This window comes from Erpetoichthys calabaricus, chromosome 5, assembly GCF_900747795.2.
Source record: "Erpetoichthys calabaricus chromosome 5, fErpCal1.3, whole genome shotgun sequence".
NCBI classification, from domain to species: domain Eukaryota; kingdom Metazoa; phylum Chordata; class Cladistia; order Polypteriformes; family Polypteridae; genus Erpetoichthys; species Erpetoichthys calabaricus.
Genome location: NC_041398.2, coordinates 145,537,814 through 145,552,358, shown reverse-complemented (window position 1 = coordinate 145,552,358; position 14,545 = coordinate 145,537,814). Strand labels below are relative to the sequence as shown.

Genomic DNA, 14,545 nt, shown 5'->3' with positions numbered 1-14,545 from the left:
CTGAATTACAACAATTTTGCAAAGATGAGTGGGCCAAAATTCCTCCAGAGCGCTGTAAAAGACTCATTGCAAGTTATCGCAAACGCTTGATTGCAGTTATTGCTGCTAAGGGTGGCCCAACCAGTTATTAGGTTCAGGGGGCAATTACTTTTTCACACAGGGCCATGTAGGTTTGGATTTTTTTTCTCCCTAAATAATAAAAACCACCATTTACAAACTGCATTTTGTGTTTACTTGTGTTATATTTGACTAATGGTTAAATGTGATTGATGATCAGAAACATTTTGTGTGACAAACATGCAAAAGAATAAGAAATCGGGAAGGGGGCAAATAGTTTTTCACACCACTGTATGCTTTCAAATTGTATACATTCCAGTGTATTTATTATTTTTTTTTTTTTCATTTTATAGGAAAATAAGTTTATGGAGGAGTTGAATATTGAATCTCATTGTACCACACAATGGTAATAAAGGATTTACAGATGACTGGCTTCTAATTCGATTTAGATTTCCAAGAGTTATCCTCTTGAAGCTCTGTGCTGTTAGAATACAAGGATACTTGATATCACTTTTATAATTTGATTTAATTGAAATAATACCTAAATGCTGGGTTCATGAGCTGGTGGTTGGGGACACAGACACAGAATTCAATGGATGTTCTTCTGAGCGGGCTTTCTTTATTGCAGCCATGCCGTCTTTATCAAATGTACCAAACTGCAGTTCCTATCCTTTCATTTTCTTTCCCAACATAACCAATAATCACACAATAAATAACTCTGTATTTGCTACCACTGCGCCGCCGTGCCTCCACATGTTTAATACATCATTTCAAGCATACATCTTAGTATTCTAAAATTTCAGAGATCTGTAATATCATGAATGTAATGTATTTGGTGTGGTGATAACTGCCTGCATGCTCCTGTTGGCGTAGGAGAAAGCATGTTTAAGAAGCATGTAGCGATTAACAATTGAGTTGGGGAACACGCAAAATAAGAATCATTTAACGTAATATTTTAGTTACGATTGGTTTTGAAAAACTCTAGCAAATTAAACATCGATTTTAAGATGAAGTTTACAATGCTCTACTTTAATGACAAAATAAATTACAGTATGAGATTAAAGTAGAAATTTTGAGATTAAAGTGAACATTTTGACTTCTTCAGTATCCCTTTTTTTTTTCTCTGTGGCCCTAATACTTTTCCATATGATACCCAGACACTCACCTTTTCACGTTGATCATCTGATCACTTCTTTTTTGAAATTGTTATATATTATGTTTATATAAAAAAGAAAGTTATATTAAAACATAAATAAATATACAAATTAGAGGTGGGCGGTATGACCAAAATTCTATATCACGGTATTTTTCTAAATTCTGCCGGTTTCACGGTATTAGACGGTATTTTTTTCCCCATGCACGAGTGGATGTTAACCACATTTTCCACTGCAATTACTGCAGTAGACTGGCTAAGAATAACTTATTAGACTGTTATGGGAATTGTACATTGTACAAAAAGACATTTTAATGTGCACACAAGTATTAATCCAGGTTTGCATGGCCCCATAAAGTGATAGTTTTTAAGGGGGTGGCACTAAAGAGAAGGAATCACATTGCATGACAGATGCAGTCAAAATATAGAACCTTTAATTGAACAAATTTTGCAAAAGCTTAAACTATGATTTTGACAACATATTTTCAACCATCCAAAGAGGCATTTAGACTTAGTAAAATATCCAGAGGTGTTTGTCAAAAGTTGGATTGCACTGAACACGTCTTAGAAAAGGAATAAATAGTAAATATTTTTTGTAAACCAACTACACTTTCTGGTAATGTTAACAATCTCTGTCCACTGACACGTTTAAGTGACATTTTAAACAATTTTACCATCATTATGCATAATATTTAAACTAATAAATAACAACAATAAAATACATAATAGTATTACTGATAGCTGCACCATTACTTCAAGGCTTCAAGCCCAGGTGCATTACACAGTATTCACCAAATTAAAATAAAATAAAACAAGTGCAACTTGGTGATGACATCTTACCAACTGTACCATCATTTAGGCAAACTGCATTAATATGGACTTTGCTTCAAGCTAAGCTACATACATAAATAATAAAAACTGCAACTTGCATTTATAATGCGGTTTGTGGTATAGCCCTATGGAAGCGCATTAGGGCCACTGTGAAGAACAAAAAATATGGACACGGAAGAAAAAAACAAACTATATGTCGAGAATAAATTCGACATGTTGACTATGTCAAGATTAAAGTCGACATTTCCACTTTATTCTCATAGTTTATTTTATAATTAAAGTAGAATGTTGTAAACTAAACTTCATCCTAAAATCAATGTTTAATTTACTAGATTTTCTCAAACCCCGTCACAAGTTAATGCAGCACATCAAATACTTTGTGTTAAGTGTTCCCCGACCCAGTCGTTAATCACTACACTTCTTAAACTGACTTCCTCCGCACTAACAGCAGGCGCCTGCAGCAATCACCACACAGATAAACGTCTTTGTGAAATTAAAACTAGTCATTAACTTAGCCGACGGAGTGTTCAGAACTTTAAAAATATCTTCGTTATACATGTTTAATTATGCCATCAATTCAGAGTTGCGCCCATTTCTGAACAAGTCGCCAGCACATCGCAGGATCAATACAAGTAAAACATACACTTGCAAGTACAAAAACAAGTACAACTTGGCTTGCAGTATTATCCAGTAGTATAGAAACAGTATTTACACATCTGACCTTTTAAAACCAAAGTATCTCCAGGAAACGGACGTGATTCCTTTTTTTTCGGCAAAACTTCTTCTGTGTCATTATGTTTAACTTTATCGTCAGCTTCAGTTTCAGAATACTCTCTGTCCATTTTCACCGCGCGGCATACCTATGCTACCGCTCACTATTTGGTGGTGTAGCAGTGAAAAAGAGCCCTAGTGCAACAAATCTGTGTTTAGCGGTGTAGCAGTGAAAAAGAGCCCTAGTGTAACAAATCTGTGTTTAGCGGTGTAGCAGTGAAAAAGGTCCCCACGTGAACAGTTTCCCGCTGCGCCACGTTCCGAACGTCGTTTAGGCAATTTAAACAGGTGTTGCGGTATAAGAAAAATCCATATCATAAAAAAAATAAAAAACGGTTTTCGGTATGAACCGGTATACCGCCCAGCACTAATACAAATACAACATTATATGAACCTTTCACCACCAACTCTTTCACAAACTTACCTAATAACTCAATGACAACATTTTTCTAGTGTATTTCAATGCTTCTTCCTCATTACTTGTGAAATTTTCAAGAAACACGCTTAATCCAAAAATAATGAGCGCTATGAAACATGTGCAGGTTCAAGGAAGGTAGGGACGTACAGTGCTAGATTTACTCTGATTGGCTGATAAATAACTAACTTTGTTAGACTTTAACATATTCCTGTATTGACCCAGTAATTTATAACTTTAATGAATCTGTTTTGGTCATTTTATAACTTAATGGTAGAGGGAATGGAAAATAGTGTGGATGCCACAGGATCAAAAGCTATTTTGGTCACTGGGAACGGAAAACCTTGCAGAGCTGCACACAGGTCAAAGAATTTGAGCAGACTAATCCAACACAATAACAGCTAGTCAATCAAATGTGTGCAATGTCACATGTCCTGGAACTCCCACATGGAATTTCAACATAAATAATGACCCATCTGAAAGACTGACAACTTCAGGAGTGGAACAACATAAAAAGCCATGTCAGCTGCTAAATTAAAAAGCCACTCAGAACAACATCCACCCTTGACAATGCTAATTTTCAGTAAGCTTTCCTAAAGCTATATCCAGACTTTGCTATTTATCTTATTTTCTATAGTTTAATAAATAGCATCTTGCTTTTACAATTATATACTGTGTCTTTATATTTTGAGATATTGAAGTACATATTAGGGCACTTGGTGCAGAAGAAATTGACATTTGTTCATCACTACAGGATTATTAAGACTAAGATCAACAGAAGAACAAGTAAAGGTAGAGGTAAGGCACCATTGATTGGTAAGTAGAATATAACCATTATATACGTTGATCCTTTGTGTGTCTCTGGGACACCCGTATGTTTGTTAGTGCTGATGATAATGGGTCCCTATGTGGAGTACTGAGAAGTAAAAGGCTGGAGACATCATTCTTAGGTACTCTTACGCAGGATTTTATAGAGTGACAGGCAGTGGAACATCACTTATACGTAATTTTGTGACCATGAATACTGTTTGGGGAGGTTTTTTCATATGTTGAATAATGCAGAGTGACTGGTAGTAGGGCATCCCTCATACATAGTTGTGTAAATAGGATCGCTGAGTGCCTGTGTTCATCTTAAGGTGTGAGAATAGAAGAACCTAGTAACAAACTTCGTCTTACCTAGCCCTCAATAATATACTCAGTCAGCAGAAACTTGGTCATTTAACCCAGTAATAATAGAAAGTTTTAATTAACTTACAGATTGTGCTTAGTTGTATAGCAACATCTAGAAAAAAGAAAAGCTTATGTAAGTAAGTGTAGTTGTGTGCATGCTTGTCCTCTATAATTTACAGGGTTCCAGTCAGGAACTGGTATTTGCTTTGATTCCAGAGTTGCTTAGATAAGGCACCAACCTCCCATGACCCCTAAACTCAGTAAACTAGCTAAAAACAGGACTGATGTATAGATGGAGTGAATGAATTTCAATTTCTCCATTCAATTTTTTCAGTTTTCACATTCACAATGTAATATATATTCAAATATATTTATTTTTTCTAAATTATGCAACATCCTTGATATAAATATGTATTGTTTTTATGGAACATACTAATTGGATGAAAAATGTATCTTACATTTGCCTCTTCTTGGTGCTGTAATGTAACAGTGTTCTTACTTCTACCAAGTTATTTTTTTTTCTCTCTGTCGCAGAGGTGTACACCATTGGCTAACAGGATGGCAATAATATTATTTAAAAAGAGGGATAAATTCCACCTTAATTTTACATGGACAGTTTATGCACTTTCTACACACTAATAAAATCCTTCAAGGACAAGTCTATGATCGAACAATTACCAGGGTTTCAAAACGTTCTTTATGATGTCACAGTCACTACAAAGGCTATTTTTGTGTTTCTGTGATGCTGTATCCATGAGTCTGCATGGTCGCTGTGTTAGATTTTATACAAGTGCTATCAGTCACCATCCAGTGTTGGATATCAATCAGTCCATTTGTTTATCATTTTGTAAATGAACATATGCATGTAATAATTCATTTTAATTTTAAAAATAACCTCAGACTGAAAAATGAATCATCTCTCTAGTAAACATAGAACATTTGCATAAAAAATATGGATAGGTATAATTACTTTTAAATGCAATTGCATGTGATTTGATAAGCAGCTTTACAATCTTTTCCATTTTGTTTTGCAGAAAGTGTAAGGAGAGCCCTGTAAGAGGCAAGAAAATTGAAGAAGCAGTATGCAAAAAGAAACTGGAGCATCCAGTGAAAAGTGACAAAATTACTGGGAGAAATTGTAAAACATACCCAGTCAGTGAACAAATGAATATACAAACAAGAAATCTTCATTTTTTAGAACTTTCTTCAGTAAATGCAAGAGAGATTTGAGTAGTGAGAAAAGCGCTATATAAATGTAAAGAATTATTAATATTATTCTAAGCCACCGCATAATACGGAGTTAACAGCAAAAGTTATGACTTGTATTCAGTATTGACACATCATAGGTGATTTAAGTGATTTGTTCAGGATCATATTGTATGCCAAAAGGGGCTAAATGCCAGTAACTTTGTTTCTTATGGTCCAAAAGCTGTCTGCCCAGGAATTAAACTGCATCACTTGGAATTGTGAAGCAGCAGTGCTCAACAAAGCCCCAACTTGCTTTCCTACAAAATATGCAGTACAGTTAAAAAAAAATACAAAATCACAGCCCCAAGAATACTAGTATAATTACGGAAATGTGCCAATATCAAACATTGTTACTGAATATAACTATTAACAAGAGCACATCACAAAAGTGGGATAGAGTGGAATGTTTGATATAATGGTACATTTTAGGTAGAGGTTTCATTGGTGTAGGCTATATTGGTATCTAGTGAATAGAAGCAATAAGTTTCAGCCGACATTACAATGTTAAGACAGACAGAACCATAACAATAGAAAGTACAAGCTTACAATAGAAAGTACATTCTATAAAGCTCAATGAATCCATCACATAAACTGTGAGTACTGACTTAAAATAGTGGTATCAGAGCTAAAAAGGACAGTTATGTTTCTCTCTGCGGTTCAATAACAGACACCAGAGGGCAACAATCTGTGAAAATCCTGAAGAGTAGAACCACTGTCGTTTCTGATTACATGAAGTGACTACCAGGCTTCCAGTGAAGACATGCAAAAGGAAAAAATCTCTATTATGAAAATAAGTTGAATTACATTATTGCAATAAAAATAAGGGGTGTTGATAATGTCAGCTTTGTATGTGAATATCTTCTACCCCAAATCACAGACATTGGTAAGGCTATAACTGTACACATACTTCTTTTTTCAGTAATGAGATAAAATGAAAAGCATTCTAGCAAACCAATGTGAATGTTAAGTCGGGGTCTTTGCTTTAAAATTCTGTCTTAATATTGGTTTAATACTTTATATTGCAAACATAAGAGATTTAATAATCAGGATCGCTAAGATGAAAGATTCAGAGAATATCAGTTAAGCTTTGCTAATACAGTGTAGTTATACCTTTTTTATCTGCACCTGATGCTGTCAGGAAAGACTCAGGTTTAGTGTACCAACAAAATTTAATGAAATGGGTAAAACTGATTAATGGTAACTATTTTGGTTCGATTTGCAGGCTTCCACCTCAACTTAAATCACTATGCACTGCTTCTAGCACAGGTACATTGAACACACAACCTCACTGAACTTTGAAGACACACTACTAGAGCTAGTTTCCATTCATATGTTTTTTAAACGGGTTAAGTTTGAAATACTTTTTGTAAGTAACAATAAAATGACAATATGTTTCTTGCTTTAAAGGGCGGATATATTGCCATGTGTTTGACCAAAAATGAAAGCTGCAGCTATTTGTTTTCAGAACTCTGTGGCTTATTTACAGAATAAAAACGTAAAAAGTTAGAGCTCCCCTGAGGGGCAGCTAAAGTCGTAAAACGGGGGTTCAACTACTATTTGCCCTCATTTTCCATTAAAACATCAAGTTCAGAGCTCGGTGCTCCACTACTTCCCCACTGACGTAAGCTGAAAGAGCTGTCACCTTGCGCTATCTATAACTCTGTACTTGTGCACGATGATCGCGGCTATACAGCGTTCCACTGTCACGTTACAGAAAGTGCCAACTCGCTAACTTACCTCTTGATCCTCGTTCGCCGTCATGTTGCTGTTTTTAACAAAGGCGCAGATATACTGTTTATTTTTAGCGTTCAGTTAATAAACCTTTGTGAACAGAAAAAAAAATTTAAAAAAAACATCAGGTGCCTTCGGTTCCTAAACCAGCCGGGGAGTAAGCAAGGGAAAGAGCGTGAGCCAGAAGCAAAGGAACTTTCACCTCCGCCCTCTGACTCGCTGTGATGCCGAGAAAGACCCTGAACACGTGATCAGAGTGAATATGAGTACCACACATTTCCTATTTGAGAAATGGAATTTCATCTTCAAATTTTTAACTAAGACGAATGCATTATTTTTTATTGCGATTGTTGCAAAATCCTCATTCATAGCACCGACTTGAATGCACATAAATAGGATATTAGTCCATCACATGGCAAAGGGATGATATTAATGGGCAATTACAGCAAAATCAATTCTTTCTTTTTTTCAATCTGCAAACCAACGCATCCTGAAACACGATTGCTGGAAACAGGGGCCTAGCATTAGTGGGGAAAAAAGCCCACATAGGATCATAGTCTATCACAAGCAAACTTCTGCATGTAGCCAAACTATAATGGGAAACATGGGGTTAGAAAGTGAATGGGTCACAATGTAGGCAACAGTTAAGAGCGAACACATAATCAACTCGGCTCTCAGCTGTTGGAAGACCTTCTCCTGCATTTTGGGGTATGTCGGAGATATTCACTTAGGAAATTAAAATGTTATAATTTTTTTTTGTTATGTCAACTTTTTTGTAATTGACTTCACACAAACAATAACTGGACATATAACATATTGTGCCACAATGCTGCCATACACAAACAACAAAAACAGGTAATTCAGATAGAATTCACAGTGGTTAACCTAACTTGAGCTGATTATTTACTCAGGTTGCAATGTACTGAGATGAGTTAAAGATATTACTGCAGTTAGTCAAAATTATTTTAACTGATTAATCTGGGAAAAAATCTATTAAACCCATACATCTGCAATTTAACTCAGCATGTCTGATCTTAGTGTTTTTCTGCTTAGATTACATAACACATTTCCATTCATTTCTAACTAGCCTTCACAAGTGAAATGCTAAAAGCACAAGATATTGCTGGTTTGTCCTGGATAACCCAGTTCATCAATGAGGCATGGAATTTAGAGATATCTTGATGTTGCTGTTCTCCATTTTTACAAACTTTGCCAAAGGATTACACTATCACACTACACAATCACTTTGAGGGAGCCCATGCTGAGGTACAAGAAAAGAGACTATGTCAGATAAACCTTGAACCCTGCCCTGTTAATGAAATCAATCTTTCACCTGGCACAGATTTTGGGGGCTATTTAGAGTTTGACAGTCTTGTGCTTATGAATGTGTACCCTGTGATATGTTGTGGAAAACGCTGCAAAAAGAAAGAGGTACTGTTTGCCAATCATTTGTTGTTTTTGTGCAGCAACAGTTGTATTCACATTTTTTGTGTACAAATTTGTGTAATATGAGAGTACTTGTATGTTTCTTGACTTGTTTATAATTTTCTTGGACAATGTTTTGGGCAGACCAGGGTCCTCATGTATAATGTTGTGCGTTGAATTCACACTAAAACATGGCATATGGATAAAACTGGAAATGTGCGTAAGCACAAAAAAATTCAGATGCATGAAAGTATGCATAAGTGAAGTTCAACGCACTTCCCCATTATAAATCCCAATCAACTGGAATTTTAACACACATGCATGTGCTTACAAAGCCACCCCAACTCCACCCATAATTTTGCATGTTTGAATATGCAAATAACTATAAATAGCCCCTTCCATTCAATGTTTTGTTAAATGACAATGGGAAAAGCATGTGGAAAAAATAATTTAAACAAATGCAAAATTTAGGTCCTATTCAGTAAGTTGTAGACAAGGAAAAACATACTATTTGTTGGCTTTAATCTTGAAATTCCCACTTTATTCTCAAAGTTTACTTTGTCATTAAAGTAGAACATCGTAAACTTCATCTTAAAATGGATGTTTCATTTGCTAGAAACTAGTTTCTCAATTCCCATCTTAACTAAAGTGGCATGTTAAAAGTCTTCCCCAAACCAGTTGTTAATTGCTACATGTTTCTTAAACAGGCTTTCTTTAAGATGACAAGAGCCCCCATGCAGTGATTCACACACAGAATACATTACATTCATGACATTACAGCTCTCTGAACATTTTAGAATACTAAGATGTATACTTGAAATGCATTAAAGCATGTATTAAACATGTGGAGGCACAGTGGCGGGGCAGTAATGAATACAAAGATGTTGTGTGATGATTGGTTATGTGGGGAAAGAAAATGAAAGGATAGGTACTGCAGTTTGGTACATTCGATAAAGATGGCGTGGCTGCAATAAAGAAAGCCTGCTCAGAAGAACATCCATTGAATTTTGTGTCTGTGTCCCCGATCACCAGCTCTCAAATGCAACATTTACACATTATTTCAATTAAGCCAGGTGGGGTACTCATTCATACATCTAGCCTCTTGGAGCCTTGCCACAACTGCCATAAATGATCTCTGCATTGAACTTACAGCTGCTTTTCCAATCACTTTCTAGAGATATTGTGGCAAGGTGTCCTGGGGATTTAATGGATGTTCTTCTGGATGAGCTTTCTTTATTCATTATTTTAGCAGTACTGTCTCTGCCACGTACCAACCCCCAAATCGTGTCCTTCCATTTTCTTTCTCCATGCCACCAATCGCCACACGATAAACATTTTTGTATTCACTATGGGTGTGCCACCGTGCCCCCATGTTTAATACATACTTTAATGCATTTCATCATAAAAATGATATCAAGTATACATCCTAGTATTCTAACATCTCACAGTTCCAAGAAGATAGCTCTTGGAAATCTAAACCGACTTAGAAGCCACTCATAATTATATTTAAATACAACTCTCTTGTATTTAATTGAATTTAATTCATTTATTGTCATTGTATGGTACAATGAGATCCAATATGCAACTCCTCCGTAAATTTATTTTCCTATTAAATAATAAGAAAAATAATAAAATAAAAAATGAAAAATATACAATATGAAAGCATAAGTACAATATACATGTACTGTGACAGATAGGGGGCGCTATCGCTCCCTTGAACCCATGGATACCATGCCAGACACCAGGTACAAGTCCAAATATACTTTTTATTTAGACTACACAGTGCACAAAGCATCCTCCTCTCCACAATACTCATATAAATAAACAACAATCAATACACTAATCAATTCTCCACTCTCCCAGATGCGTTGCCACCCTTCCACCCAGCTCAGCGTCTGGGATCTCCCACAGTCCTTTTATAGTCCTTGACCCGGAAGTGTTTCTCTCTCTGTCCATGTGACTGTTAACACTTCCGGGTCAGATAAAAATTCTTTTTCTTCAACCTGGAAGCACGTCATTTCCTCTGTCCACGTGATTAGGATTCCGGGTTGTAGTGAAAATAATCCTTGTTCCTCCCTGCAGCGTCCTCTAGCAGCCCCCATGGTATCCAGCAGGGCTGTGGATAAAAACTCCATTGTCCAGGATTCCCTGCTGGCCTTTGGGGCACCTCCTTGCTGCAGGGAGTGCTCCACCTGGCGTCCTGGGGGTATTGGCTGGGATGAACGGCCGGCCATATATCACAGTACATATAGTGCAGATAGTGCAAATGGTTCATAAAGTGGATCAGGTTGTGCAATATTACAGCCGTGGAGCAAGTTTACAGTGAGGTAATAAGTACAAACAGTTCTAGCAGGAGCACTTGATGGACTGATCGAGTGTGTTTATAGTTCTCGGGATAAAACTATTTCTGAGCCTCAAGGTCCATGGAGGAAATGCTGTGAAGCATTTTCCAGATGGGAGAAGTTCAAGTATGTGTCATGGGTGAGACGAATCCATGCTGATGCTGGTGGTTTTCCTGAGGCAGCAACGTTTGTGCTATAAATGTCCAGCAGGGCTGGAAGCTATATCCCAATCATCCTCTGCACACTCAAAACAAGCCGCTGTACAGCTTTCCTATTAGCTGCTTTGCAGCTGTGATACCACACACTGAAAGACATTGAACAGGTTAAAATACTCTCAGTGGTGCATTAAGAGTAACAACGCTAAAGCGGCTATGGTATTTGGAATAGTTTGGCCATTCTGTGCACCATTAAATTGTTACACAATGATTACAATCAAGTGCCTTAAACTTGTAAATGATACGTTAATTTTGGTGTATTTGATAAAGCCCATTTCATGGATGTGAATCTAAAAAAGAAAGGGAGACCACAGAAACAGTAGCACTGCTTTGACACTGGGTGTCACCGATTTGCAAAACTGAATAGAAAAGTACGTATGGTGTGAGGCTGCTATGAATATGTGCGTGGCTTTTATACCATGTTAAGATTTTATACATCTTAAAGTGAGTGTTGAAACGGGTATGTGCAACATTTTTGTGTGTACACACCATTTATACGTCAGACCCCAGCTATCTGAAGCAGTGGTGTTTGACAACCTTGGGTCAGTAGAGAGGACACCCAGAGTTACAAATGTGGAGATGCTCACAGGGCCAATAAATTCCAAAGGCAAGCAAAAGTACATCTTCAAAGTGGTGAGTGTGCCTCCTTGGCGAATATGAGTGCAAAAAAAAGTTGGCCAGAATTACTGCACAAAGCAGCTACCTTACATTAAGAAACCCTGTATTCATCATTGTCTCAGGAGTTTGAATGTCAGGTGTCTATCTATAAATGTGACCACCGAAAATTCACCAACCAAATAAGAGTACCCACTAGAGTCCATCCTCTCACCTATGACAGGGAGAACAAGACAGTTATCATTTGAAGACATATTATGTTGTGTCTGGTGTCACTGAAATAAATGAAGAAATAATTTAATACATAAAGAAATATGATGCAACAAATATACAGTGGGGCAAAAAAGTATTTAGTCAGCCACCAATTGTGCAAGTTCTCCCACTTAAAAAGATGAGAGAGGCCTGTAATTTTCATCATAGGTATACCTCAACTATGAGAGACAAAATGAGAACAAAAATCCAGAAAATCACATTGTCTGATTTTTAAAAAATTTATTTGCAAATTATGGTGGAAAATAAGTATTTGGTCACCTACAAACAAGCAAGATGTCTGGCTCTCACAGACCTGTAAATTCTTCTGTAAGAGGCTCCTCTGTCCTCCACTCGTTACCTGTATTAATGGCACCTGTTTGAACTCGTTATCAATATAAAACACACCTGTCCACAACCTCAAACAGCCACACTCCAAACTCCACTATGGCCAAGACCAAAGAGCTGTCAAAGGACACCAGAAACAAAACTGTAGACCTGCACCAGGCTGGGAAGAGTGAATCTGCAATAGGTAAGCAGCTTGGTGTGAAGAAATCAACTGTGGGAGCATTTATTAGAAAATGGAAGACATACAAGACCACTGATAATCTCCCTCGATCTGGGGCTCCATGCAAGATTTCACCCCGTGGGGTCAAAATGATCACAAGAACGGTGAGCAAAATCCCAGAACCACACGGGGGGACCTAGTAAATTATCTGCAGAGAGCTGGAACCAAAGTAACAAAGGTTACCATCAGTAACACACTACGCCACCAGGGACTCAAATCCTGCAGTGCCAGATGTGTCCACCTGTTTAAGCCAGTACATGTGCAGGCACATCTGAAGTTTGCTAGAGAGCATTTGGATGATCCAGAAGAGGATTGGGAGAATGTGATATGGTCAGATGAAAAAAACTCTACTCGTCGTGTTTGGAGGAGAAAGAATGCTGAGTTGCATCCAAAGAACACCATACCTACTGTAAAGCATGGGGGTGGAAACATCATGCTTTGGGGCTGTTTTTCTGCAAAGGGACCAGGACGACTGATCTGTGTAAAGGAAAGAATGAATGGGGCCATGTATCGTCAGATTTTGAGTGAAAACCTCCTTCCATCAGCAAGGGCATTGAAGATGAAACATGGCTGGGTCTTTCAGCATGACAATGATCCCAAACACACCGCCCGGGTAACGAAGGAGTGGTTTCGTAAGAAGCATTTCAAGGTCCTAGAGTGGCCTAGCCAGTCTCCAGATCTCAACCCCATAGAAAATCTTTGGAGGGAGTTGAAAGTCCGTGTTGCCCAGCGACACCCCCAAAACATCACTGCTCTAGAGGAGATCTGCATGGAGGAATGGGCCAAAATACCAGCAACAGTGTGTGAAAACCTTGTGAAGACTTACAGAAAATGTTTGACCTCTGTCATTGCCAACAAAGGGTATATATCAAAGTATTGAGATGAACTTTTGTTATTGACCAAATGCTTTTTTTCCACCATAATTTGCAAATAAATTCTTCAAAAATCAGACAATGTGATTTTCTGGATTTTTTTTCTCATTTTGTCTCTCATAGTTGAGGTATACCTATGATGAAAATTACAGGCCTCTCTCATCTTTTTAAGTGGGAGAACTTGCACAATTGGTGGCTGACTAAATACTTGTTTGCCCCACTGTGTATATATATATATATATATATATATATATATATATAAATATTTTATGGCACATTCAATTATTTAATTTTACTTATAAGTTTATAAATACTGCTCAAAAAATTAAAGGAACACTTTTTAATCAGAGTATAGCATCAGGTCAATGAAACTTCTGGGATATTGGTCTCATCAGTTAAGTAGCAGAGGAGGTTGTTGATCAGTTTCAGCTGCTTTGGTGTTAATGAAATTAGCAACAGGTGCACTGGAGGGGCAACAATGAGACGACCTCCAAAACAGGAATGGTTTTAACAGACGAAGGCCACTGACATTTTTCACTCCTCAGCTTTTCTGTTTTTTTTTTTTTTTTTTTTACTAGTTTTGCATTTGGCTACGGTCAGTGTAACTACTGGAAGCATGAGGCGATACTTGGACCCTACAGAGGTTGCACAGGTAGTCCAACTTCTCCACGATGGCACATCAATATGTGCCATTGCCGGAAGTTTTGCTGTGTCTCCCAGCACAGTCACAAGGGCATAATGGAGATTCCAGGAGACAGGCAGTTTCTCTAGGAGAGCTGGACAGGGCCGTAGAAGGTCCTTAACCCACCAGCAGGACTGCTTCTTTGGGCAAGGAGGAACAGGATGAGCACTGCCAGAGCCCTACAAAATGACCTCCAGAAGA

At 37.4% G+C, this 14,545-nt stretch overlaps 1 protein-coding gene across 2 annotated transcripts in view; it reads right to left on the bottom strand.

Moving 5' to 3' along the window:
* rwdd (RWD domain containing 4) overlaps positions 1-7,592 on the bottom strand; it is a 37,836-nt gene extending 30,244 nt beyond the window's left edge. Inside the window, exon 1 of one of the 2 annotated variants that reach the window (XM_051928643.1) lies at positions 7,383-7,592. In XM_051928643.1, the coding sequence (XP_051784603.1) occupies positions 7,383-7,406 (24 nt within the window). In that variant the 5' untranslated portion in view covers positions 7,407-7,592. The remainder of the gene's footprint in view (positions 1-7,382) is intronic. The other variant, XM_051928642.1, reaches the window with a different exon arrangement.
* Between the last annotated feature and the right edge of the window lie 6,953 nt (positions 7,593-14,545).